Genomic DNA, 27,542 nt, shown 5'->3' on the forward strand with positions numbered 1-27,542 from the left:
ATAGGATAATGCTACTGTTTTATCTACATTAAAAGAGAGTAAATTAGAGTCAGACCAGGTCTTTATCGTCAGTAGATCCGAAGTTATAGTTTCATGAAGAGATGCAATAGTTGAGTTGCTCCAAGTGATACTGGTATCATCAGCAAAAAGAAAAATTTTCCCATCGATTTTTAAGCTGCAACCAAACCATTCTCTCAGGTTGTTCAACGAGGAAATGCGTCTCCTTCCTGCGCTTCTCATACCCTCTATTTTTCCTTGAATTATGAGGGATTCTTGGTGTCCCTTTAAATATTTTGAGCATCTCTTCTGCTGTGCGTTTAGCTCCATTAACAGAGTAATCATCTCAACTGCATGGTAAATTACTTAAGAGCGTACGCGCAAAATTTCGGGCCAAAGTATTTTAAATGCATTAATTTTTTTCGAATCCTGAAAAAACTAATAAATATTTTTGAAACATTTAAACGCAAAATGAAAGATTGCATTATTACCTAGGGCAGAAAGTCCCTTAGAATAAACAAAAAGTTTCTTTTGAATGAGATATTTAAAATTAAAAATGACACATTTTCTCTTCTTTTTAACCCCTGTAACTTATTAAAATAAACATTATAGAAGTTTTCAGGGACTTTTTTCAAATTTTTCAACAATATTTATTAGTTTTTCATTTTTGAAAAAAAAGAATGCATTTAAAAAGCATTGGCCCAAAATTTTGCGTCTGCGCTCTTAAATATTTGTTTTAACGGTTAACTATTATTTGTGGGAATGAACAAATAAAACAAAAAGTAGTCATAACATTAAAATATATTTATATCTATAATAGTATTTAAAGAAAAAACAATTTTTTAACTTGATATGAAGAAAATATACATCTGAGGCTATATTTTTTTACCGTCATCCATTCATTCGCATACTTAAAATATACAAGCCATACACCATAATCAGTATTATGTACATATTCGATTTATTTTTAGGGTGATTTTATACTGTAGCGTTTTTGTCACATTTTATCTATAAAAGTTTGATTAAAAAATTAATTAAAAGAAGTCATCAGCAAAAAAAGAACGAGTTTGGCCAAATTTTAGGCTTTAAAATTCTTATTTTTCTACTTTTTTTCAACTTTATAATATAATATAACATATCAACTTTCGTGAATATCTCACATATGAAATTAACAATAAAGATATACATATTTAGGACATTTAAGTCGCTGTAAAGTCTTTAAATGGCAAGTCAAGACTTGGAACAACTGAAAAGTTGTAGTATTAATCAAAGTGTCGGTTCAAGTTTATAACTAAAGATCTTAAACATGTTCTTAAAGTTTGTTTAGTAGTAAATGGTTAACTTCAAATCGGCGTTATCTAACTGCCCCACGAATTACCTGGGCCCATTAATCCCAAGTACCTGCTGCCCCATCGCCGAGAAAGTTGGGGATTAAGTGTTAATGACCGGAAATTCCAAATTATTTAACGGAAGATTCAACATTTCCACTTTACATTTGGGCTTTAAATTCGTCATCTCTTATATTTACTACAAACGTATGTGAATCATTTCACTCGAAATTTAACGAATGTTTGTATAAATCACATTATGACATATTTAAATTTACAGACATTTTGTTAAATTTTCAAGCAGAAGTATATGTGAAAATTACTGCACATATTCGAAAAAAACTTGATAAAACGGCAAAAAGAAAAGTTGATTTTATTGAAAATAGGCTAAATGAATATTACGTTAATCAAAACATTACTAAATTAGACTTCATTGTCAGTTTGCAATTATTATGCAGCTAACTTTTAAAATCTAAAATATAGTGTTCACTCTTACTTATTTTAATCACTAATCAGACATTAGAATTAAGCATTGTTATTGTTTAACTGTAGTTTTTGTTATTGTATATAAGTTCATGTAGATTTATAAATAAACTTCATTCGATTATATTGTTATAGTTTCATTATTTAATCATTCCGATAATAGTATAAAAGGCCCGGTTTCAGGTAAAATTTAAATATGTTTGAATGTTTGTTTTTCTATAATCTTAGCAATTAAAATAGATTTAATTTATTTTAAAACTCATTTGAAAACATTAATTTCGGGTATATAAGGCAAAGCAATATATTTTACATCCGTTTTTTGTTTTTGTTGTCGTAATTATTGTAAATTTTGTGGATCCTTTGCTTTATCATAGGAGTACCGTCTATAGTCAGTGTTAATTGTCAAAAGACCAACTCTGTCTACCTCGTTTGTTTATCGCTCCGGACCGGTCTTAACAATGGAAGTCAGATAAATTTAATAATATTTACGACCGCACTAATTGAAGTCAACCATTTACTGCTAAACAAACTTTAACACGTTTGCTGCCATGAGATACGTATCTTGTGTCTCATGTTGATTTTCAATAACAGCCGTGTGACACAACGTAGTTGTCTCGTTAGCTTAGAAACGGGAGGCTGGTGGCAGTAAGGAGCCATTTTTTTCCCACATTATGGCAGCCAACGTGTTAACATCCTAGATAACTTTACGTTCTTAGGAAGCTCCTCAACTACGCAACCAGTACTGGAATACTATGATTTAAATAACATTAATACTAAATACATTAAAGTTTTATTTAAATCGAGACTAAAAATGCAGATATTTAATAGATTTGTTTATGTATCAGTTTGCATTTGCGCAGATCCAACGTTTTAACCAGATGTTTAATGTAAGGCTCCATGAACATTTGAGTCTTTTTAAGCTACGTGCACGCTGCCTGTTTTCAAGCCAAGTTTCCTGTCAACCCCAGGCAACCAAGTGAAGTCAATAACGTCGAGGAAACGTCAGTTTTGGTTGAATATATACACACATTACGTCGTATAAACGTCTTTTGTAGGTGATTTTAAATACGTAAGATTAATGACGTTAAAATACCTTTAAAAACACGTTTTCATTTCAGACAGCCCCAGTCACAAAAATGGGAGGAGTTTAAAGAGTTAATGATTATGTTATATATTGACATTTGACATTGCTCCAAACTTGATTTATTGTTTACGTGCTTTGTGTGGCAAAATATGACTTGGTGTTTTGGCGTTTATTTTCTGTTAATGAACTTATTATTATGTGTTGTTCACGATTATGCTGGATAATTTGTTAATAAATTATTTATTAGTTTATATGTTGTTTCAGTTTTGACACAGTAAGTATACCTACCTATATAAAAAGTGAAAATTCTATAATTTTGAATTGAGGGTATTTTAATTTGATTGTAATTCTATGCATTTTATAAAGTGTTTCTTGGTTTTACTTTTAGCCTATAAGCTAAATTTAAAACAGTTAAATGAAAAATTGCAATATCAACAATGCCCATACGAATAATTATTATTGTGTATTTTTAAAACCATAAAATTAAAAATAATCTAAAAAAACGACATAAAAACTACGTTTTTGATATCACGTATCTAAAACGTGATAAAGATGACGTCTGTTATGGTGGGACATATTCACGTGACTTTCGACGTCGAAAAAACGTAATAAACTGACGTGGTTTGGTGATAATTATGACGTCTTTTCAACGTTTTGGAAACGTTATTCGGTTGCCTGGACACACATTTTAGCGGTTTCTCGGGGTCAATACACGCCAGAAATAAACAGCTCTGTATCTACGTTGAAATCCATCACGCGGTCAACGTGTACTCACTGATTGCCCAGCACAGACTGCCAAACCTCATGACTTGTTTTCAAGCCGCGTGCACGTGGCGACGTAGCAGAATCTGGCATGCTTTCGGTCCACACGGCTTGCAAGTCACTCGCAAGCAGCTTGCACGACGCGGTTCAGCTCGAGCGTTGCAGTGAATAAATTCAACTCACGTACTGCTGAAAAAGACACAACAATCATCGAGCCTTTGTGATTGTTTTTGATTACCAAATTCCTTGTATAAATGTTTTTGAAAATATGATGTATACAAGTCAAAATATTAAAATAATTCTAAAATTATTGAACTGATACAGAAACAATTCACTGTAAATAATGAAAATTTAACTTCATGACCAATGCAATTTAAATTTTACATTGACGAAAATTGAGAGAAAACCGAATAAAAAATTCTAATAAAACATTTCCTAATAAAACATTGACTAAAAATTCTAAATGCAAATTTTTTCTAAAAATACACAACGTATAAAGAAACTACTTATTTTCTATAACTCAATATCACAGTAAGACAGAACACAAACACTAAATGCTATTACTAAACTTAGATGTATAGGACCACAGAATACGAGGGTCAATTCCAGTTAGAGCAAGTAGGGTATAGCCCGTCCCAAACCCTTTTTCCAGTGCGTCACAGATTATCTAATTCTCTCTAACACATTACAGTTGGAAGTGACAGAAAAACGCACGTCTGTGATTATTATACATTGAACTTAGAAAAGTATGTATTCCTTGACGGGTATTTGCATATTAAAACGGATTTCTACTTATAGATGTATAATTGGTTGGCGACTACAATACTCTAAATAAATAACTAATCAATGAGGCGAGTAATGATAATTTGACACAAACATATTCGATCATATGGTAAAATGACAATTGTAATTTCTAGGTTAGAACTTTGTCAGGCTAGTAAAGATTATTTGACACAAACATAACCGATCATATGGTAAAATGACAATTGTAATTTCTAGGTTAAAAATTTGTCAACGACGTTAACATAAATATTTTATGTCATTGGTATATTCGGGCATTTTTGATATTTCGGGCAAATTTGATATTATATTTATTAAGTTTTACATTAAACTATTTTTTCTACGACCGTTTAATAACATGCTCATTATTCGCATTTTTTAATAGATAATAGCACCCATTACTTTACCCGTGAGTAATAGATCATTACTATTAGACTACATACAATTAGACTATGTATTCTTTTAACATCGACTTATTGTCGACATTGTTGTAGCCTAAATGGCTTAATTTTTATAATGGTAAGGTCATTCGATCTACCTATGTAGCTAGTTCCAACTACTTTGGATCTGAAGTTTCAACCTGATGATGGACTGATTAGTCCGAAAACGTTTGTTTTGTACTAGTGATGTACCCACTTTAATCCAACTTGGATCTTTTTAGAAAAATTTTAATAAATTTATATACCATCTACCTACAAGAGAAGTTTTACTTCCTTAGTAATTTTTTATTATGGTATACAGCCAATGAAAAGAATTTTTTCCTTTTGATTTTATTAAATATTAATATTCTAGCAAATTTTTGTATAAATATTGATGTTTATATAAATATAAATATTCTGACAACTGTCAGATTTAACTAAAATGTCATGTAATGATTTGCGACATTCTTAAAATCCTATATGACGTCAAAATTAATGACGCGCGAAAAAAAGGGGTTTGGGATGTACTATAATTCTCCAATTTGTAGTGTAAGGCCAATGATTAAATCAACACTTACAAAAATATAGATTTTTTTTCAAATATTTGATATTAAACCTCAAATTGTACAATCTTTTCTTTAATTGTTGTTTGTTGTTGAAAGTAATTTTTGAAATTTTTAATAAAATGAATGTAAAATTTAACTATACAAGAATAAAGTAATATTAATAAAATAGAAAGATAATGCGGAATTCTGACGGCAAACCAATACTCTTATATTTACTCTTATACTAACCGTTAAATTCAAATCCGGTGCGGACAATACCTAGAGTAGTTTGACATTACTTTAACTTTCGATAGGTGGCGTTACTTGCTCTTGACGTTTGTCAACAAAGAGTGTTATTATCTAGCATCATATTATATCATGATGATAATAGTTCAGATCCAGGTGTCTTAAAAACCGTCACTAATACAGAAATCATTAACGCAACCAATGATAACGTCATTGGATAACGTATAATAAAAAATTTTACCCTATCAAAGACTCAAAAACATGGAAAATTGGTGTGTATATGAATTTCTACATGAAGTACTCAAAATTTTACTCTCATCTTCTGTTGGGTTCCTTCTCAGGTCTCTACTCATCGTTGTTCGCCAGCCAAAGACTGTAATAGTTGTGATTACTCAATGCTAATCAACAATATAAAATCTTTTGTTACTCAATGTTGAAAACGTCGATGGAGCAGAAATTGACAGCTCTCAGCAATGGGTTTTCCTGTAGAAATATTTTGGATAAAATATTGTTAAGAGTGTACGAGGACCCTTTTTATTTAATTGGAACAGTGAAAAAGTATCTTGTTTAATTTAAATCTGGTCATACAAGTCTTAAAGACAATCCACATTTTGGACGTCTGAAAAGTACATGAAACTCATTCTTCTTCTTTAAGTTCCATCTTCTATCGAAGGTTGGAAATCATCATGGCAATGCGGACCCTGTTGACTGCCGCTCTAAATAGCTCTGCACTACTACATTCGAACCATTCCCGTAAGTTCTTAAGCCAGGATGTTCTTCGTCTTCCCACATTTCGCTTCCCTCGGATTTTGCCTTGGAAACTCATTATACATTGCAAAATAAAGGATAGTGTTTTGGGGACAGTATTAAGGAATTCCACCACCGGTTATGACCTATGGTGCTGAAACTCGTAACATTAACAACCGCATCTGCTAAGAAGCTAAGAATTGCTCAACGTAAGATGGAAAGGTCGGTGATTGGTGTGCCATTACGGGACCATGCCACAAACGAAGAACTACGATTGAGAACAGGAGTCACAGATGTTGTATGTCAGGTGGCTAAACTTAAATGGAACTGGGCCGGTCATGTCGCCCGTCTGACAGATGGGAGATGGACAAAGAGCTTGCTCGAGCGGAGACCAAGAGCCGATAACAGAAGTAGAGATAGACCACCCACGCGATGGATGGCCGATATAAAAGGAATGACAACAAACTGGATTCAAAGCGCCAAGAACAGAAGACAGTGAACGGAAATAGGGGAGGCCTATATCCAGCAGTGGATGCAAAGGACTGATTGCCGATGATTAAGAATTCATTAGGCAGTGCTAGCAATATTTTGGCTGCAGTTGTGGGCTTCACAAAGCTGTACAGGGTGATTGATTAGTGTAAAGCTCAATAGATCCGCTATAGTAATAGATAGCAATAAAAGGAAATAACAAAAATTGTAGCTAACATTGAGCTTCACATTACAAAAGTAGTTAGAATGTTACAGGTTGTTCGATAACACAGTGGCAGACCAAACTTTTTTTTTTTTAATGGAACACCCTATATTTTATTATATATTCGAAGTCCTGTTAACTTCTCCATCACAAAAATATAAAGGTTTGTTATGTTATACAGGGTATTTACAAAGTTATAACCAACTTTGTATGAAAATCGTAACAAGTTCAACTCCCTGTATAAATAAAAATAAGCACAACAGCAATGGTTTATTAATGCCATATTTTTTTATTCATTGTCAAAATTTTCAAGAATTATTGACATTGCTAATTTTCTTTATATCAAATACAGGGTGAGTCAAAACGCAAGTACATTATTTTCTCAGTAATGTTAAATGGAATGTATTTGTATTTTATATATCTGTATTTTATATCATTATAGAAAAGTAACATTACCGTACTTTAATTTTTATATAACATTCCCTATGTCCAAATTTATTAGTTTTCGAGATATTTTCATTTTTCAGAGCAAATTATTTTAGGTGTCTAAATTTATCCAAATTTTAAGTAAGCCATGACTGAATTGACAATTAACGATTACTGATTATCAATCCGGTAATCAATGTAACAATGTAGCAAATAAAGAAATAAAAATAATTTATTAGTAATACATTTTACAAAAAGAACAAAGCACAACATGCAACATTCTTGAAACAATTAAAAACGACTTTTTTATGTAAATGTAATAAATAAAGAAAGAAAATTAGTAATAAATTTTACAAAAAACACACAAACACAAAATACAACATTTTGTGAAGACAATTAAACACTACTTTTGTATGTAAATGTAACAATGTAACAAATAAAGAACGAAACATAATTTATCAGTAATACATTTTGCAAAAAAAACATGTTTGAAAAAATTAGAAGTTACTTTTAATAAAATACTTTTAATATTAATTACATAAGGTGTTCAAAATTACCTCCTAACACATTTATGCACGCCTAAAAACGATCATTGAATGAACTACTCTACGAAGCATTTGTAAATTAACACATCGAAATACACTTTGTATTCTATTTTTCATCTCATCCCTTGTTGTTGGAGGTATTTTATAAACTTCATTATTAACCTAACCCCAAAAAAATCATCCAGTTTATTAAATTCTGGTGATTTGGGTGGCCACGCTACTGGTCCATTGAAAAATGAAAATATCTCGAAAACTAAAAAATTTAGACATAGGGAATGTTATCTAAAAATTAAAGTACGGTCATGGTACTTTTCAATAGTGATATAAAATACAGGGTGTTCTATTTAAAAATAGTGAGAAAATAATGTACTTGCGTTTTGACTCACCCTGTATTTGATATAAAGAAAATTAGAAATATTAATCATTCTTGAAAATTTTGACAATACGTAAAAAATATGGCATTAATAAACCATTGCTGTTTTGCTTATTTTTATTTATACAGGGAGTTGAATTTGTTACGATTTTTATATATAATTGGTTATAACTTTGTAAATACCCTGTATAACATAACAAACCTTTATATTTTTGTGATGGAGAAGTTAACAGTATTTCGAATATAAAATAAAATATAGGATGTTCCATTTAAAAAAACATAAGTTTGGTCTGCCACTGTGTTATCGAACACCCTGTAACATTCTAACTAATTTTGTAATGTGAAACTCAAAGGTGGCTAAAATTTTTGTTATTAACTTTTATTGCTATCTATTACTATAGCGGATCTATTGAGCCACTATTACCCCACTAATCAATCACCCTGTATGCACAGTGTATTAAAAAAAAAAGTTTGACTTCCACTTTTTCAGCAAAATTTGGAGAGATGCTACGTGTTTTCGATACTGCAATAGGTACTTGAAAGTTGGAGATTGAACCAAGAATACATAAATAAGTGCAGACATTTGAAATGTGGTGTTATAGAATAATGCTTAGCATGGACACAGAAGAAAACGAACACAGAAGTATACTGCGAGAAAGGGGCAAAGAAAACGAAATAATCAACACCATATAAATCATAAAGTTACGGGATGCGTAATGAGGGGAAAGCGATACGAAATGCTAAGACTGATAATACAGGGACAGATAAGAGGATGAAGGAGTATTGGGACCGTGCAAGTTCGGCAAAGCGACCTCTATTTCTACGCTCTGTACTTTTATTCGCACTTTTAATTATATTGGCCAATTATATTAGTCCTGGTTGCTGGATAATTGTCAAGGCCATAGTCCAAAAAAATAATAAGAAGAAAAAATAAGATGCAGGTTATGCTATGCAAACGTGAACAATTGTATGTAGTAAATAAAATTAGTTATTAAAATGCAGTACTGCAAGCAAAATACAATTAATTAAATTTACCTTTATATAATAATTGCATATCATATCAATATCGTGGAGCAATATATAATTTTTCTGCTTCAATGACAGAAGGTATGAAATATACATCAATTTGACAATTTCAATTGACAATATGAATTATTTAAGATAGTTGCAAAATTCTCCGCGACTCGCGCACGGTCGTTTCTCGTTTCCCTTCCAAGTACTTGCACACCGCGAATAGAAAGAAGAAGAGTGTCATGGTTGAAGAATTTAAGGGACTGGTTTAAATGCAGTTCTGTAGAACTCTTTAGAGCAGCGGTAGATAGAGTAAAGATAGTGATGATGATATCCAACCTCCGATTAGGACACAGCACTTAAAAAAGTAGAAGAAAGGATAACAAGCATTGTATGCCTCGTTTAATCGCTATGGATGAAACTTGGATCTGCCAACATACGGCTAAACCAAAATAAGAGGTTCAGGTGTTGTGAACTGGGCTCCGCTGCAAATTGGTCAGGAAAGTGTCAGCATCAGTTTTTAGGAAGCAAAAAAATTTATTCGTAGATTATCTCCAAACTGGTACAACAACGAACAAGATTATTACTGCAAAAATTTTCATTAAGAAAAATTACAGATATTTAAAATATAAAAAAAGAAGATATTTTTCATCAAGACAAAGGATTCTCCCACACAGCTAAAAAATATCAGTAAAATCAGTGAATTAAGGTAGGAATTTTTGTCACATTCACCTTATTCAACAGACTTAACTCTCACTTTTAGCTGCTCTCACTGATTCTCACATTTAGAACATGAGTGACTGTTATGAACTGGTCGTATTGACTTATTGTATATCTTCAATATATTTATCACACCCATTGAAGAACTCTGGAACCTAGTACCACTTCGTACTTCTTATCCAACAAGAAAATTAGCTAATCTTACATCTTTAATATAATTATGTTGTCTATACTTTTTATTATGTTATTTATGTTATTTAATGAAGATATATTTATAAAAAGAACATCGACAAAAACGCCACAATGTACATTCACCGATATTAACAAACATTTTGTATCCACGACTACATAACAATAAAGTTAAAGGAATAAAAATATTAAAATAAATAAGTATTTTAAAATACAAACCCGTTCTCTGCATACGATGCAGCACATTTGTACAAATATTGTTATTTCATAACAGACGTATCATTTATAAATAATTCTTTTTTCCATTTTGAAACATATACGTTCGACCTGTAAGCTATTGTTTTGGAGGATTAACGACATCTTGTATGTCATGAAGACTGAGGATATTCTTCTATTTCGCGAAACGGAGATCTGCACATAGGACATTCTACTAGCTGTTTGGCACAGGACGCACAAAAACCGCTAAAAACAAAAAATATTCTTAGAACTCATTCAAATTGATACATTTTTAAAGAAAGACAGTTTGAGATATACTTTAGTTTCAGAGACCTCCACCATCGCACTGTGGTTCCAAATGCCGAAAACGTGGTCATGAACATTTAAAAGCGTATATTGTTTATACACTTCGGAATTACTTCCGTTCTTAAGGGTTTTTGGCAACGCTGATACGAATTTGACATTATTTTTTCTTGGCGGAAAGAAATTTGTTTACAAAATCAAAACTCTGATGCTAATCTTTCTATTCTGAAGAAAATGGCATTTTCCAAACTACCAAATATCGTTATTAGCTTTTAACTCCAGTTTCATGCTAAACCAGTCAAACTTCTAGAATCTATTAATAATACATAAATAAATAACAATGAATAAGGTCAATGACTAAAAACACCGCTAACTTACATTATTATGCTTCCAATTGGATTTCACCTTTTTTTTTTCAAAAAAATATATTGATTATTTAACCGTAACTTTTTTACTTTTCATCTTAGAAAGTTTGGTGAAAAAGAATTTAGTAGGTTTTTACAAGATTTATAAGTCTATTAATATTAAATCTTTTTAAAATCCTCAGTCGCAAAAAGAGGTGCCTTTGAAAGGGTTGATAAAGGTGGTTTTTGCATGTTATTACCAGTTTAATTGTCAATAGCTCACTCAATTTTTGCCGTAAAAAAATTTTTGCAAACCAGGTTCTTAAAAATTAAATAAGGTACAATTTCATATTTAAACATTTTTTCGTATCTCTGATGCCAATCTTTCTATTCTGAAGAGAAAGCCATTTTTTCCAAATTACAAAAATTCGTTATTCGCTTTTTTCTCCATTTTCTTTAAACTAATCATTCTAAGCCGGTCAAACTTCTAGAACCTATTATTAATACATAAGTAAAGAAGACCAAATAAGGTCAATGATTAATTTGAATTAGGGTGGTAATTAGGTGGTTGCTTCCGATCACTATGTCACTGAAAAAATAGGGACTGCGATTCTTTTCATTATAAGTCACTTAATTTTTGAGCTAGAGACTTTTTTATTTCTGGAGATAGATATTTTTAAATACTATAAATTAGTTTAAACAAGTTATCATCGAAAAATGCATAGTTTTCCCGTCTTTTGACTTTGAAACTACAATATTTAGTATTAGACGAAGAAGAGCTAACATATAATAAAATATAGCTCGATTACTATTGGTCTTAAAGAAAATTTAAAAAAGAACGGTTTTGTTTATTTTTTTAAAAGGTACGTTTTTGTTAAGTAAAGTTGTGATAAAACGAAACCTTTTGGAGCTATTAGCAGAAATCTTATTAAAAACATTGATTTTTTCGATATAAAACTAACACTTTCGATAGCGAATAAATCGAAAACTATTAATTTTATCAAAAAATATATCAAACGTTTTTTGCTTAGACTGAATGTTTTTACCAACGTTTGCGGTCAAAATATAATAAAAATTCTCCACCCCCGAGATAGGGTGGCAACCACCCCCATGGTAAAAGCGCCTTTCGGCATCATATAGATTTTGATCCTTGGACTATCCACTACTTATTCTCAAATTTTCAAGCAAATCGATCCATTCTGTAAAAATTGCGAGGTTTTGTCCTATTTTAAGCTTCATTATTTGGACTATAGCCAGGTTAGCCAATTATGTACATACTTAAATCAATTTAGTGTTAAAAATGTGTTTGCTATTGTTTTCCATTAAAAAATTGTCATTTCTTTTAGCATGAATACTTACGAGTGTTCGCAGGGAAGCAATCGGATCGAAGCCTTCTGATCGTAGCAAAGAGTGCAACTATCTTCTCCTATATTCTGCTCCCTAAGTTGATTAAGAAATATATGCCTAGGTAAAACGATTTTGTCTTCGGCTCGTAGAGATCCGCATTCGTTAAAAGTGGAATAGGCCACGTTCGGGGGATGCTCGAAAGGTTCGGCACCGAAGTTAAATCGACATTGCTGGAATGACATGAAACTAGCTGCGGCAAAAAATCCAGACCTGAAAAAAGTAGCATTAGTTAAAGTGCGGCTATCTTAAATTAAGCTTAATTCAAGAAATTTTTCAGTAGTAGAAGGAAGAAGAGTAGAAGGTAAACCACTTGGGCACACTTTGACCCTAGACCTCCACATAACAAATTTCATATAACTCACATGTTTTATGTCAAATGTCACATAAAACGTGACATTTATGTGACAGTTGACATAAAACGTGACATTTTGACACGCGGAAGTCAAAGTACTGAAAAACTACACAGAACAAACAATTAAATTAGGTAATTGGAAAAGAACAGAGTATTATATCTCTGTAGTAAAAAGAAATACGTAAAGATATATTATATTTTTTGATAACTTATACTTACGGAGCGGAAACGTTGACCATGACAAGGAGAACAGTGCAAAAGATCCGTGTGACTCAAATGACCATAGAGCATGCTATGTTGGACGTTTCACTGCGAGACAAGATCCCAAACCGCCAACTGTGACGAAGATCAGGAGTGACTGATGCAGTAGAAAGAATAGCATCACTGAAATGGAACTGGGCAGGTCACGTGGCTCGAATGGCAGCTAAAAGATGGACAAAGCGGATACTGGATAATAAATAAGAAAACCAAAACAAACTAAGAGCAACAGATATGGAATTCCTAAGAAGAAGCTTCAGAGTAACAAGAAGAGACAGAACAAATGTAGGATTCTTTAAAGACAATCGTAATAAAAGTTCGTATGAGTCTTAACAGTTTTAATTAATAAAATAGACAATTAAATTATAGATACTATTAAGTTGACGAAATGTAAAAGTGTTTATGTAATTGCGACCAAAATTTTACGTGTTCTTGTTCTTACAAAAAGATATGAATTTGGAGATAATTGCGTCTATTCAATATTATAACTGGCTTGTCATAATACCCGTCGTAAAGCGTCTTTTTACGTTTTATCCCCAATAACACGTCTGTCGTGGTTCTGATGTTAAAATCGACTGACTCTCGCACCCCTACGCTAAATAAAAATTTCTTACATCTAATCTCCCTTTTCCGTTTTCCCCTGAGAACCAACCTATTAAAATTGGTTCAAAGTATGTACCGACCTTTTCCAATAAACGAAAACTATTAAAATTAGTCAAGGCGGCTACTTGTTTATCTTGCGTCTTAGATAACTTCAATTCCAAATCCCCAAGCCGATCCGCACATGTGTTCGTTTGCGTGAGACTCTTATTTCGTTTTCGTAATAATAATAATTAAGAAAAATTATATACAGGAGTCTTAAAAATTAAAATAAAATATTTACAATTCTACATAAACAACATGGATATTAAGAGAAGAATGGGAATGAACTCAGACATAATAGACTACATAGAACAGAAGAGATTAAACAGGTACGGACATGTCAGAAAACCAGACAAAAAACGTTGAATAAACAGAATAACAGAGTGGAGGTCGATAGGAAGAGAGGCAGACCCCGAAGATCTTTCAGAAATGAAGTGTACGAAGCAGTGGAAAGAAATCTGCAGGAAGGGGACTGGCAAAACAGAAAAAGCTGGAGAGAACGGTTGAGTGAAGGAATACAGTCAAAAATGTGGAAATCCTTAATATATTCAGTATAACATGTATGCTTTCAAAAGCAAGTAAACATCAAATGAATACATATTTCTAAATATAGTGACCAAGATATATGCAATAAATACAATAATTCGTATGTTTCCATTCCGAATAAGTAAATAAGGTAAATACTTACTTTGCCATTGTGAACACATGCATACTTGGTGGTAACGCTATTCCATTGACAGAAAAAATAATCTGTTGGTTATCTAAGTCTAAAAGACATCCCAATATATCTCCAGGTTGCCAGCTTGGTAAATTCTGCGGGTCAGATTTTGCGTTGTACCATATTAACCTTCTGCAGCCGTCGTATGCTAATGAATATCGATCATCTCCGATACCATAACCTTCCTATATAAAATAAATGAGTATGAAATAGTCATCAATGAAGATATTGAGCGATAAACCTGTTCTAAGATAACTGATAACATAACCTCAATTTTTACATTGTTTACCATGTTTATGTTTTTGTTTGCTTTTTATGCATAAATGTTGCTTTTATTTTTTATGTCTGGTTTTATGAAAGGTCTGGAAACAAAAGATGCCTTATTCATTTATTCAGCACACAGGTGCTATTCCAAAGATGTAGAAATATAAACTAATGTATATGCCTGTTTCAATGACCATCAAAAGACATTTAAAAAGTTCAACACAATAGAATGAGGGAAGTCCTGCAACATAGTGGAATCAATCAAATTTAAGTCAGATTTTTTAAAGACAAATAAAGTCGTCCCAGGAAGGCAACTCATAAATATTGGCAATATCATTTTGTGGCTTGCATAAAATGCCTCAAGAAAATAGCTTCAGAACAATCAGCTTCTGCTGAAGTCACCAACGTGAAAACAGAGGAAGCGAAAATTCTGCGAGGTGTTTGACAAGGATGTATTGTATATTGTCACCTCCCAAACTCAATATGTACCCAAAGGCAATTTTCCAAGAAACCCAATAAAAATGAATCACACCGTCATTTTTTCCGCAACTGTTCAACAATTGTAGCTTTTAATAAAGAAATTAGCCATAGGCGTAACCAGGATGATCCTAAGGGGGGGGGGTTACAACTACCTGAAGGGTATGGTGTTAAGCGTATAGAGCTCAAAGTACCCCGGGGGGGGGTTATAACCCCCAAAACCCCCCCTGGTTACGCCTATGATATTAGCTGAAGAAATATGACCTAGAAGTTAAAACACAACAAAGTCATGATAATTAGCAAGAATTGGAGAAGTAGAATTTACCATCGACGAGAAGTTGGTAGAACCATTGTCAACATATTCATATCTGAGTACACTAGTAAATGAATATTGAAAAAATTCCGAAGAAATAAAATCAAAAATTGTTATCGAATGTTACAAATGACTCAAAACACATTTGCATACGAAATTGAAACTCAGAATGCTATGCTGCTACATATTCTCCATCTGTTATACCAGCGATACTCGACCTTTTTCTTTCCTGGGCCACATAGTAGCTATTGCCACAGCTTGCGGGCCGCAATCAAGATTAAGTAGTATACAGGGTGTTTCATTGGGAAACGGAAATACTTGAATGGTGAATAGAGGTAAATGAGGCGGTTCTAGACATACTAAATTTATTGCTCCACCGAATTTATAACCGAGTTACAGGGTGTTTTATCGATTTTGCCCATTTCTTTCTGGACCCATAACTTCATAACCACCTTGTATATTTTTTTTGATATTTGGTACACATATGTCACATTTAGAACCCAAACCACCCAACTACTAATCACAAGAAAAATCTAGGTTCAGATTAAACAAAATTATAAATCCATTGTGACCTTGAAACAACATCATGTATATTGAAATTTTCAAAACCCGTTTGCACATTTGAAAAGAGCTTTAATGGAGCTTCTATTTTTTGCGCAGACAATTCAATAACTTTAATTTTGAAATAATGTCGAAATTTTTAAGAACTCGAACTTTCAACACAAAAATTTCGATATAATTTCAAAATTAATGTCATTAAATTATCTGCGCAAAAAATTGAAGCGAGCAATTAAACTTAGTTTTTTATGCTCTTTTCAAATATGCAGAAGAATTTTGAAAATTTTAATATACAGGGTGTTGTTTCAAGGTCACAATTTTAATAATTTTTTTTTGTTAATTCGGATCTGAATTTTTCTTGTACGGGTCGTTGCAATGTAGTAAATAGGTATTGACTATTTTTAAAATGAGTATTTGTTCATTAACTTTAATAATTTATTATTAAAAGTTAATATTACCTTGCTTTTTCAATATAATTTCAATAAAATTTCAATATAATTTAAAATTAAAGTCATTAAATTGTCTACCCCACGCCCAAACACGCCTCAAACACGCATACTATCAAATAATTTGAAAAACACGTAAAATTTGACAAATAATTTGATCACAGGGCCCTTTAGTTAGCCTTCGGGCCACATAAAAAACGATAGAGGGCCGCATGCGGCCCGCGGGCCGCAGGTTGAGTATCACTGTGTTCTACGGAGTAGAGTCTTAGACCTTAACCGAGGCAAAAATAAACAGGCTGGAAGCATTCGAGATTTCATGGATGGATGAAACATAAGAATACTCCAAAAACTTATTGGATTTTGCAAGGAAAAGTTCAGTGTAAGGAAGACCTCGGCAGAAGACGAATATCCTGGCTAAATAACTTAAAAACCTGGTTTATAACATCCACCATAAGACTATTCAGGGCAACAATAAATAAAATTCTCATTCTAGATAGTCCAGGTTTTGAGATGGACTTTGAGAGGTGACTCATATGTTTTTGCAGAAATTGCTTGGAATTAGCTCATGTAATAATAATTGAGTTATCCTCCCACTTAAAAAGGTCCGGAACATTGTTTAAATATTCAAAATGTCAAAAAATTAAGGAAAAATTCGATTTTTTTCTTCGTTTTTTTGATTATACCCTTTTCTGCTACCCTTATATTTCACCCAGAAAAACTTTATGACAGAATAAAACAATACTGTAAATTTCGTTAAGATCGATTTAATAGATTTTGCAAAATAAATTTTGCAATCCAGCTTTCGCCAAAAAAATGCATTTTTTCAAAATGTTGCAGGACTGAAAATAAAGCACACAGTAAGTTGAATTTTTTTTGTATATACAAAAATACTGTACCTTTCATTTGCAATTCGCAAAATTAAAACCGGTTAACTACCTCGGTGTCAGGATTTTTATTAATAAACACTAATTGTGGGTGCCTGGCGCAGGACAGCGGACACGTTTGCTCAGATTGGGCATTCCAATGACCTGTCAAAAATTATCGAATATTGTGGCTATTACGAATGTTTATCTAATATATTATTTTCTTACTATGTATTTTGTTGTATTTTAATATTTTAATTCCACAAAAATCAACCTAATTTGATTATTGTATGTGAAATTTTGTTTAAACAATTGCATATGTTTAAAAATAATAAACTTTTATTCTCTAAGTTAAAATATACGAACAAAGAAAGTACATATTTGCTAAAAAAAATATTATTTCAAAGGACAGAGTACGTGTTTTTATTTTGCAATAAACAAATTTATTTATTTATATCGAAATGTACTAAAAATTAAAATTTATCAATCATTATCGAAGGTCATTGGAATGCCCAATCAGAGCAAACGTATCCGCTGTCCTGCGCGTAGCACCAAAAATTAATGTTTATTTAAAAAAATTTTGATGCCGTGATAGTTAACCGATTTTAATTTTGCAAATTGCAAATGAAAGATACAGTAATCTTCTATATGTAAATAAACTTTCAACTTGCTGTCTGCTTTATTTTCAGTACTGCAACATTTTGAAAGTATGCATTTTTTTTGCGAAAGCTGGATTCCAAAATTTATTTTGCAAAATCTATTAAACCTATCTCAATGAAATTTACAGTATTGTTTTATTATATCATGAAGTTTTTCTGGGTGAAATATGAAGGTCCTAAGTGTAGCATAAATGGTTGAAAAACGTAAAATGCGAATACTTGTTTTTTATGTTTTTTTCGCAATTATTGCTATTTTGCAACAAGGGTGACAATTTTAAAAAATTTTAACCAATGCTATATGTTCTAGGAAATTTAATCAGTCAACTTTTATGTCAGTGCAACTTTTCTCAGAAATGAACACTTTTAAAGTTATAATCAAAAAATGAAGAAAAAAATCGAATTTTTCCTTAATTTTTTGACATTTTGATTATTGAAACAATGTTCCGGACCTTTTTGAGAGGGAGGATAACTCAAATATTATTATTTGATTTATTTTCAAGCAATTTCTGCAAAAAAATTTGAGTCACCTCTCAACGTCTAAATGTACTAATATTTTTACAGATGCGCCCTGGTCTTAGAATGATTGCAAACATTCGATAATAGATAGGCACTAGAAAACTTTTTATATATTCCACTTTTTATAGAACAAAATGACTTAGTTTAAAACTATCTCAAATGGCGAAGCAATTTCCAAGGTTGTCACTTTTTGGAAATGTTTTGTGACAAGTGCAATAAGATTAAAGTAGAAATACAATTATTATCGTTCCAGGTTCACTACTATTCCAGTTTGCTTAGCCAACGTCCCTCACATTGTGTTTTCTGATACATTTTCACAAATACAACTACTAATAATTTTATCGTGGAGAACACTATTTTCGGTCATACGGAAAAGGTCGCGAAAACGGTCCGAAAAAAAGTTTAAAATCAACAATGGTTTCAGCAGGATGGGGCAACCTGTCACACGGCCAGGGAGTCTCTTCGAATACTGCGCGATCATTTTTGCGTAGCAGAGATTTTCCATATATGGGGAATGTTGAAGGAGACAGACCGATCCACCATCTGACATTCCGGAATTGCGGACTAGAATTAAAGATTATTTCATGCCAGAGGGCATCTTTAACATTTGTTTTATCAGGAACGTCACGTCGTCGTGAATAATGTTTGCGACGCTATATCGGGTATACTAAATATTTAAATAATCTTAAACATTTCAATATTCATTTCAGTACTGTTTATCTTGCCACATACTATCCAATTGATTTCTTTTATAAAATAAGTTTAAACTTACGTGATTTAAAAAATTACTATTTTTCGTTGCCCATCCGATCTGCATAACACCTGGTGTAATAATGCAAACTTCGTAGTACCATATTCCTTTATCGGCTTGAGCCGTACATCTGACACTTTCGAAAGAGTACGCATCGCACCGAGCTTCTAAGCCGTCTGGAGAAATTTTTAAATATTCGCTAACGTCCGAAGTATTCAACATCGCATTTATGGTGTCCATATTGACTGTTTGGTAACTATATTGTCGGTTTTCCATTACAACTAGAAGAGAAGCATTACATGAGAACAGAAAAAACAGACATAGGCTATGATATTCTATGTAAAGACTGTCAAGGAGTTTATATTGGTCAAACAAGTCAGCACCTACAATCTAGATTAAATTCACATAAATATGATTCTAGGAAATTAGCTGAGTATTGCATACATAATTTTTTTTGTCTTAATTTATGTATATTAGGTTTTTTTTCTCCTACTTCAAATAAAGATCTATCTATCTATCTATCTATCTATCTATCTATCTATCTATCTATCTATCTATCTATCTATCTATCTATCTATCTATCTATACTTCCAAAGTACATGGACTGATTGGGTGGTATGAATGAATGAATGAATGAATGAATTTATCTAACTACATTACACAATTACAAGGTTTGTAGCAAGTCACACTTCAATGATTTAAAATAAACAAGTAAAAACCTGTCTATACATAAAAAATTAGAATATACCTAAAATATTTTCACATACAAGCATATCACAAAAATTTCAATTTTAAATAGTATAAAATTATGTAAGTACTGTATCACAGATCAGTAATAAAAGATATTAGATAGATGAGTACTTTCCATGAACTTCAATGAAACTTGAAATATTCAAGGTATTCCTCCACTGAATAAAAACAGTTCTTATTCAGTATTCTTTTCACGGATTTTTTAAAAGCATTTAGACTTAAAACCTGGCAACACGTTGTAAAGCTTGTAATCTAAAGAATTTCTTTTGGACTTAGTTAGACGGTAACGATTAATTCTGATATTATCTGCCTGTCTGGTGTTGTAATTATGAACAAGAATAAAAAACCGCTAAACGCCGTAAAAATGAGTGGCGCATAAAATATTCCAGCTACAAAAGATCTGATATGAATGTTACGTGGCGCGAAAATGGATTTTCATTTGATGCAAAACAAAATTTTAGTTTTATTTTAAAATATTTTTCCATAATATTTGCTAAATTTGAAGTAAACGCGCCACAAAAGAGTAACTTTGATACAGTTTGAATTTTGAAACTCTTTTGTGGCGCGTTTACTTCAAATTTAGCAAATATTATGGAAAAATATTTTAAAATAAAACTAAAATTTTGTTTTGCATCAAATGAAAATCCATTTTCGCGCCACGTAACATTCATATCAGATCTTTTGTAGCTGGAATATTCTTGTATCAGGAGTTTTTCAAAGGTATTTATAAATTAATTGTATGAAGTTGAATGCAATGTTCCTCTATTACACGTCAAGCTTTATAAATTGTCACCTTTGTTGCATTATCTCCCAAATGATCTAGTGTCCATCGAATGTACACTAGATTTTTTTCTATTCGAAATAGATTGAAAAAAAAATTATATATTGAGATGGCCGGTAAATGAAGTCGGATTGCCCGTTGCCAGATCAAATTTAGCGTCGTAACCACTACAACTACATAAACCATTTGGGGAATAATCGTTAATTGGATTATACTTTTGTATCTTAATAACTTCTAAACGGCTTAACCGATTTTGATCAGTAAACATGAGTTTGAAACGTATTAACCAGTAGTATCTGATGGATCTAAGGTCAAGTATGATAACTGAAGCCATTATAGGAATTATTGAGCTTTCGAAACCGTTTTTCCCACAGGAAATAGATTTTATCATATTTATGAAGCCTATAACCTAAAAATTCGAATTTTCCCGGATATGAGGTATACATCGTTAGATTCGTCTTGAGTCCTTCTACAAACGCTAAGTTATTGGAGCAATTCGTACGTTGAAATGTTAAGTAATTGTCGAAAAACCAAAATTTTCAAAGTTTAGTTTTTCAGTTTTTCGGCTATACTGAGCCGTGTATATGTCTGATCCTGACACTTAGGCACCATTTGAAAGCTTAAGTCAACACTATTGATTTGATGTATTTGCGGTTCTCCTGCCTCTTCGTGATCCGAATATAAATACCCCCAAAAATATGCCGTTTTGTACTTAGCAAGTCCTATAGCTGGCTTATGGGTCGTCAAAAGTAACAAACTACACCGGTTCTAAATCGGCCTTGACCCCCTCTTTAAACACAGAGAAAAATATCAAATCGGTTTAACTTTCAAACACACATACATACATATCCACAAACATTTTCCCTTTTTTAAATAAACATTGAGTCACATTTCTAAGCTCTATAACTTTTGAATGGTATAACCGATTTTCAAAATTAGACATGCGTTGGAAAGGTAATGATCAGTTCTATTAGAAGCCGCAAAGGTTGGACAAATTTTTAAAGTTTTTGGGAGTTTTGGTGACGAGAACGAAAAAGAGGCCCTAAATAGGAAGGGCCGTAAAATCTACACCTTTGGACCAAAATGGATGGTTGACATATGAATGGGTGAGTCTTTTTTTGACCTTGAAGATGGGAGTTGGCAAAATTTTCAATTCAGTCAGATTTAGAAAATTGAAAATTTCGTATATATAATAGTGTCGCGTGCAGGGGGGTGTATTTCTGCGCCACTGGCGAGAACTGCCGTTATCTGGTAATCTTTCCGATATAAAACTAACAGCTTCGATAACTAATAAATCGAAAACTATTAATTTTACCAAAAAAATGTATAATGAACATTTTTTGCTTATAATTAATATTTTTACCAGCATTTGTGGTCAAAATATAAAAAAAAAATTCAACCCTCGAGATGAGGTGGCAACCACCCCATGATAAAAGCGTCTTTCGGCATCATATAGATTTTGATCCTTGGACTATCCACTACTTATTGTCAAATTTTTAAACAAATCGATCCATTCTGTAAAAATTGCGAAGTGAAAAATTTCAGTTCCTGGACTAATTATACTTTTGGAGCTCTATAACTTCTGAACGGCTTACCTGATGTTGATCACTAAACATGAATTTGAAACGTATTGACAAGTAGTATCTGATGCATCCAAGATCGAGTATGATAACTGAACGTAAAACAGGAATTATTGAGCTTGAAAAACCGTTTTTTCCCATAAGAAATAGATTTGATCATACTTATGAAGCCTATAACTTAAAAATTCGAATTTTCCCAGATATAAAGTATACACCGTTAGACGCGTCCTGAGTCCTTCTACAAACGGTCAGTTATTGGCGAAATTCGTAGGTTGAAATTTTGAGTAATTGTCGAAAAACCAAAATTTTCAAAGTTTAATTTTTCAGTTTTTTGGCTATGGTGAGCACTGCGTATGTCTCAGCTTGATTGCTTAAACGCCATTTGAAAGCTTAACTCAACCCTATTGATTTGGTGTATTTGCGGTTTTCCTGTCTTTCCTTGAACCTAAGATATATACGCCCAAAAAATATGCTATTTTGTATTTATCTAGTCCTCTAGCTAACTTACGGGTAGTCAGAAGTCAAAAATTAGACCGGTTCTGAATCGGCCCTCACACCCTCTTGAAACACGGAAAAAAAATTCAGATCGGTTTAACTTTTCCACACACATACATACATACATACATCATACATACATATCCACAAACATTTTCCATTTTTTAAATAAAAATTGAGTCATATTTCTGAGCTCGATAACTTTTGAATGGTATAACCGATTTTCAAAATTAAACATGCGTTGGAAAGGTAATGATCTATGCTATCAGAAGCCGCAAAGGTCGGGCGTAAATTTTTGAAATTTTTGGGAGTTTTGGGGACGAGAACGAAAAACAGGCTTTAAATGGGAAGGGCCGTAAAATCCACACCCTTGGACCAACATGGAGAAATAAAATATGGATGGACGAGTCTTTTCCTAAATTTTAATATGGGATTTGGCCCAATTTTCAATTCAGTCAGGTTTAGAAAATCGAAAATTTCGTGTATATATAGTGTCGCTTGTAGGGGTGTTGTGCGCCACTGGTGAGAACTGCCGTTCTCTGTGGATATCATGTTGTTTCACAAGAGATACAGATCTCCTGTATATTTCAACAAGAACACTAAAAATATATAGACACGGTAAAGGTAATATACTAATTTTAAAAAACAAGGTGCGAAAATGCTCCAAATAGCTCACGCCAGATAGAATTCGTATTGCTCTCTTTTGCAGACGGAAAATCACCAAGGAGTCAGATGAATCACCCCAAAAAATAGTAGCATAGCTAATATGTGAATGAAATAATGCATAATAAGTTGTTTTTAATGTATTTATAGTAGTAACTTTCCTTAATTGTCTTAAGAGAAACAAAGTAGAACTTAATTTATTTCTTAAGTTAATTATATGAGGCCTCCAAGTCAAGTTACTAAGCCACTGTTCAAGTTCCACTGTTATCCCAAGCAACTTTACGTTATCCAAGTTTGAGGTATCTGCCATACCTTTAAAACATAAATGTTGGGATTTGCCCTTATTAAGCTGAAGTTTATTCGCTAAAAACCAATTTTGTGCCTTATTTTCGACAAAATTTGAAATGTATGATCCTGTCCCACTTTCCTTGGCTGGATAAATAAAAGTAGTATCCTCTGCGAAGGAAACTGTTTCCACATGATGCATATAGTTACTTAGATCGTTAGTATATATTATAAATAATAGTGGTCCCAAGACACAGCCTTGGGGAACGCCATAATTAATAGGTTTGAAATTAGAAATAGAATTATGTATACTTACAGCTTGAGAACGGTTTGACAAATACGATGTTATAAGCTTCAGGGCGATTCCCCTGACCCCATAGTAACCCAGCTTCTCCAAAAGTATATCATGCGAGACACAGTCAAATGCCTTAGAAAGGTCGCAGAGAGTAATACCGGTTTGTATACCATCCTCAAGATTCGACACTATGTCAGTGACCACATTCATAACAGCATTTGCCGTGGAACGTTTTTGTCGAAATCCGTATTGAGTACCACTAAAGAAGTTTTTTGACTCAAAATATTGATACAAACGCTTTTTAATTAATTTTTCAATGATTTTCCAAAAATAGACACAATTGAAATTGGACGATAGTTATCTACAATATTTTTGTCACCTTTTTTAAATAAAGGAACTACTTTGCTATGTTTAAAGTAGTCAGGAAAAACACCTGAATTAAAAATAGAATTTACAAGGTTTGTAATTAGAACTATAATGAAGTCACTAGTCTCTAATTACTTTGCTATTTAACTCATTAATATCTAAATATTTAGAATTTTTTAAACAATTAACTGTGTCAGATACCTATTCTGGCAAAACCGGATAAAGATAAAAAGAATCACTGGGATTCGGGAAATTTCTAAAATTTAACAAATCTTTGTTGAACACAAATGGCAGAGACTTCATTATATCAATTGCAATATTAACGAAAAAATCATTGAAAGCATCAGGAGATAGTTCAATAGGAGGTGGATTATGAACAGATTTATTCCTTTCGAAATTGATTATTTTCAAGCAAGCTTTTGACTTATTATCAGACGAAGTTATAAATTTATCATATGTTGCTTTCTTTGCATTCTTTAATTGATTTTTGTATATTTTTTTGAGTTGGGTGACAACTTTAAAATCACAGATTTTTCTACCATGTATCCATGTAAGGAGTTCCCTCATAGCTAAATCCTTATTAGCGCTGGTAGTGAAATATTTGTAGGAGGGCCCCCCTACTTTTTCTTTTACTTCTTCTTGATGTGCCTATCCGTGACGAATGTTGGCGATCATCATGGCAATCTTCACCTTATCTGCAGCAGCGCTGAAATGCTGTACAGAGGTTGTGTTGCACCAGGTTCTGAGGTTCTTTAACCAGGATGTTCGTCTTCTTCCTGGACCTCGCTTTCCAAATGTTTTTCCTTGCAGATGGCTTGTAGGAGGGCATATCTGGATTCATTTCGCATAAGATGTCCGAAGTATTATAGCTTTCGAGATTTGATGGTGGTCAGTACCTCTCGGTTTTTCTTTATTCTTCTGAGAACCTTGTCATTTGTGACTAGGCCAGTCCACGAGATTTTAAGTACCTTTTCTTCGATATAGCCACATCTCAAATGCTTCCAATTTTCTGCACACATATTTGTTTAAAGTCCACGATCCAACACCATAAAAAGGAGCAGAGAAGACGCAGCATTCTTACTTTTATACCAAGACAGAGGGAGCAAGACTAGGCAGAGAAGTAATCAACAATATCAGATACGCCGACGATACAGCCATTCTTGCAGAAAATTTACAAGATCTCCAGACATTAGTAAATCTAGTCAGTGAAGCAAGTTATCGGACAGGCCTTAAAATCAATATTTCAAAAAAGATAAAGTGGATGGCAGTTGGAAAGATTAATATAGATCAAGGTCTGCTTTCTCTTAATGGAAAGGCTTTTATGATCTGGAAACCAGTTTTATTTACAAAAACCTGTCGATGAATATTCGCAAGAAGGTTCTGAAATGTTATGTGTGGTCTATCCTATTGTACGGTTGTGAGACATGGATGTTAAAAACCACAATAGTAAACAAATTAGAAGAATTCGAATTGTAGTGCTATCGACGAATCCTAAAGATATCGTAGGTTTCGCACACTTCCAATTAAGATGTTCTCAAATGATAAATTCAGAATGTCTGCTCATAAACATCATACAGAGGAGAAAAACAGAATACTTCGGCCATATAGGAACTAAATACCATCTACTTCGCCTTATAATACAAGGTAAAGTGGAGGGAAAGAGATGGTTTGGTCGAAAGAAACTTTCATGGCTGCGTAATAGAGGATGAGTCATGAGGAACTGTACATACTCATACCTCGTATAGAGGCTCCTATGGGGAATAACAAATGACCATTAAAATGTGTCTGCTCCCATTGTTTAATAATATACAGGGCGAGTTTCGCATTTTGACAGAAATTTGTATTCGTCATAATTTTTGAACGGTCAGATCGATGTGTCTCTTATTTTGGTCAATCGTTACACTATTACCACCTAATCAACTGATTTATTCAAACTAGAAAAAAATCAGGCCCGGCTTTAAAAAATTAGTTCGTTTGGGTCTTAGAAAAAATTTCACCCTGTATACGCTTTTTGAAAACTCTAATATGAATTTTACAAATTGGACAAATAGGCAATTAAAATGGCATATTTATTTTTTTCCGCACACGATTACTTAATTTTTTATAAAAAAATCAAATTTGACTATGAATTAAAAGTTTGGTAAAGTGAACCATAGATTTAAAAAAATAACTTTTATTACAAAAATAAATTTTTTGTGAACAAATATTTAATTTATGTTACTACTCATCAACTGATTTATTCAAACTAGAAAAAAATTTCACCCTGTATACGCTTTTTGAAAACTCTCATATGAATTTTACAAATAGGCAATTAAAATGGCATATTTAATTTTTCCCCACACGATTACTTAATTTTTTATTAAAAAATCAAAGTCAAAATCGGAATTTTAACCTAAAAATGAAAAAAAAAAAATGAAATCACGGTTTAACTCGCTACAACTCTGTTCCATTTTAATATTTTTTTTTCTGAAATTTTTACAGCACATATCTCTTACCATTGTGAAGACTATGAACATTGTTGTAGACTTTCAGTCTTCTTCTCGTAAAAGTTATGAATTTTTAAAAATAAAAGGTGCAGATTCGTGAATTGCAAAGTTAAATCGCAAAAATTAAGTGGAAAAATTTAAAATTTATCTATTTGATCACGTCTATGTTAAACTATAGAGTCCAAAAGAAGTGTTATGGGGAGTTTTAGATCTAGACGTGTTACAGAAAAAAAAAAATGGCAAAACTTTTAATTTTAAGAAAAACGTTGTTTTTGTAAATTAATTTTTGTAAAAAAAGTTATTTTTTTTAAATCTATGCAAAAACTTTGCCAAACTTTTTATGCTTAGTAAAATTTGATTTTTTAATAAAAAATTAAGTAAATTAAGTATACAGGGTGAAATTTTTTC

The 27,542-nt window shown here is 32.3% G+C and overlaps 1 protein-coding gene across 1 annotated transcript in view; it reads right to left on the minus strand.

Moving 5' to 3' along the window:
• Window positions 1–780: 780 nt before the first annotated feature.
• The window catches only part of LOC114344301 (RING finger and SPRY domain-containing protein 1), a 64,037-nt gene continuing 37,275 nt past the window's right edge, over window positions 781–27,542 (minus strand). Inside the window, exons 5-8 of the mRNA XM_028295144.2 lie at window positions 19,455–19,714; window positions 14,557–14,771; window positions 12,569–12,826; window positions 781–10,808 (exon numbers count right to left, since the gene is read on the minus strand). Coding sequence (XP_028150945.1) covers window positions 10,715–10,808; window positions 12,569–12,826; window positions 14,557–14,771; window positions 19,455–19,714 — 827 coding nt within the window. The 3' untranslated portion in view covers window positions 781–10,714. The remainder of the gene's footprint in view (window positions 10,809–12,568; window positions 12,827–14,556; window positions 14,772–19,454; window positions 19,715–27,542) is intronic.

Source organism: Diabrotica virgifera, chromosome 7 (assembly GCF_917563875.1).
Source record: "Diabrotica virgifera virgifera chromosome 7, PGI_DIABVI_V3a".
NCBI classification, from domain to species: Eukaryota; Metazoa; Arthropoda; class Insecta; order Coleoptera; family Chrysomelidae; genus Diabrotica; species Diabrotica virgifera.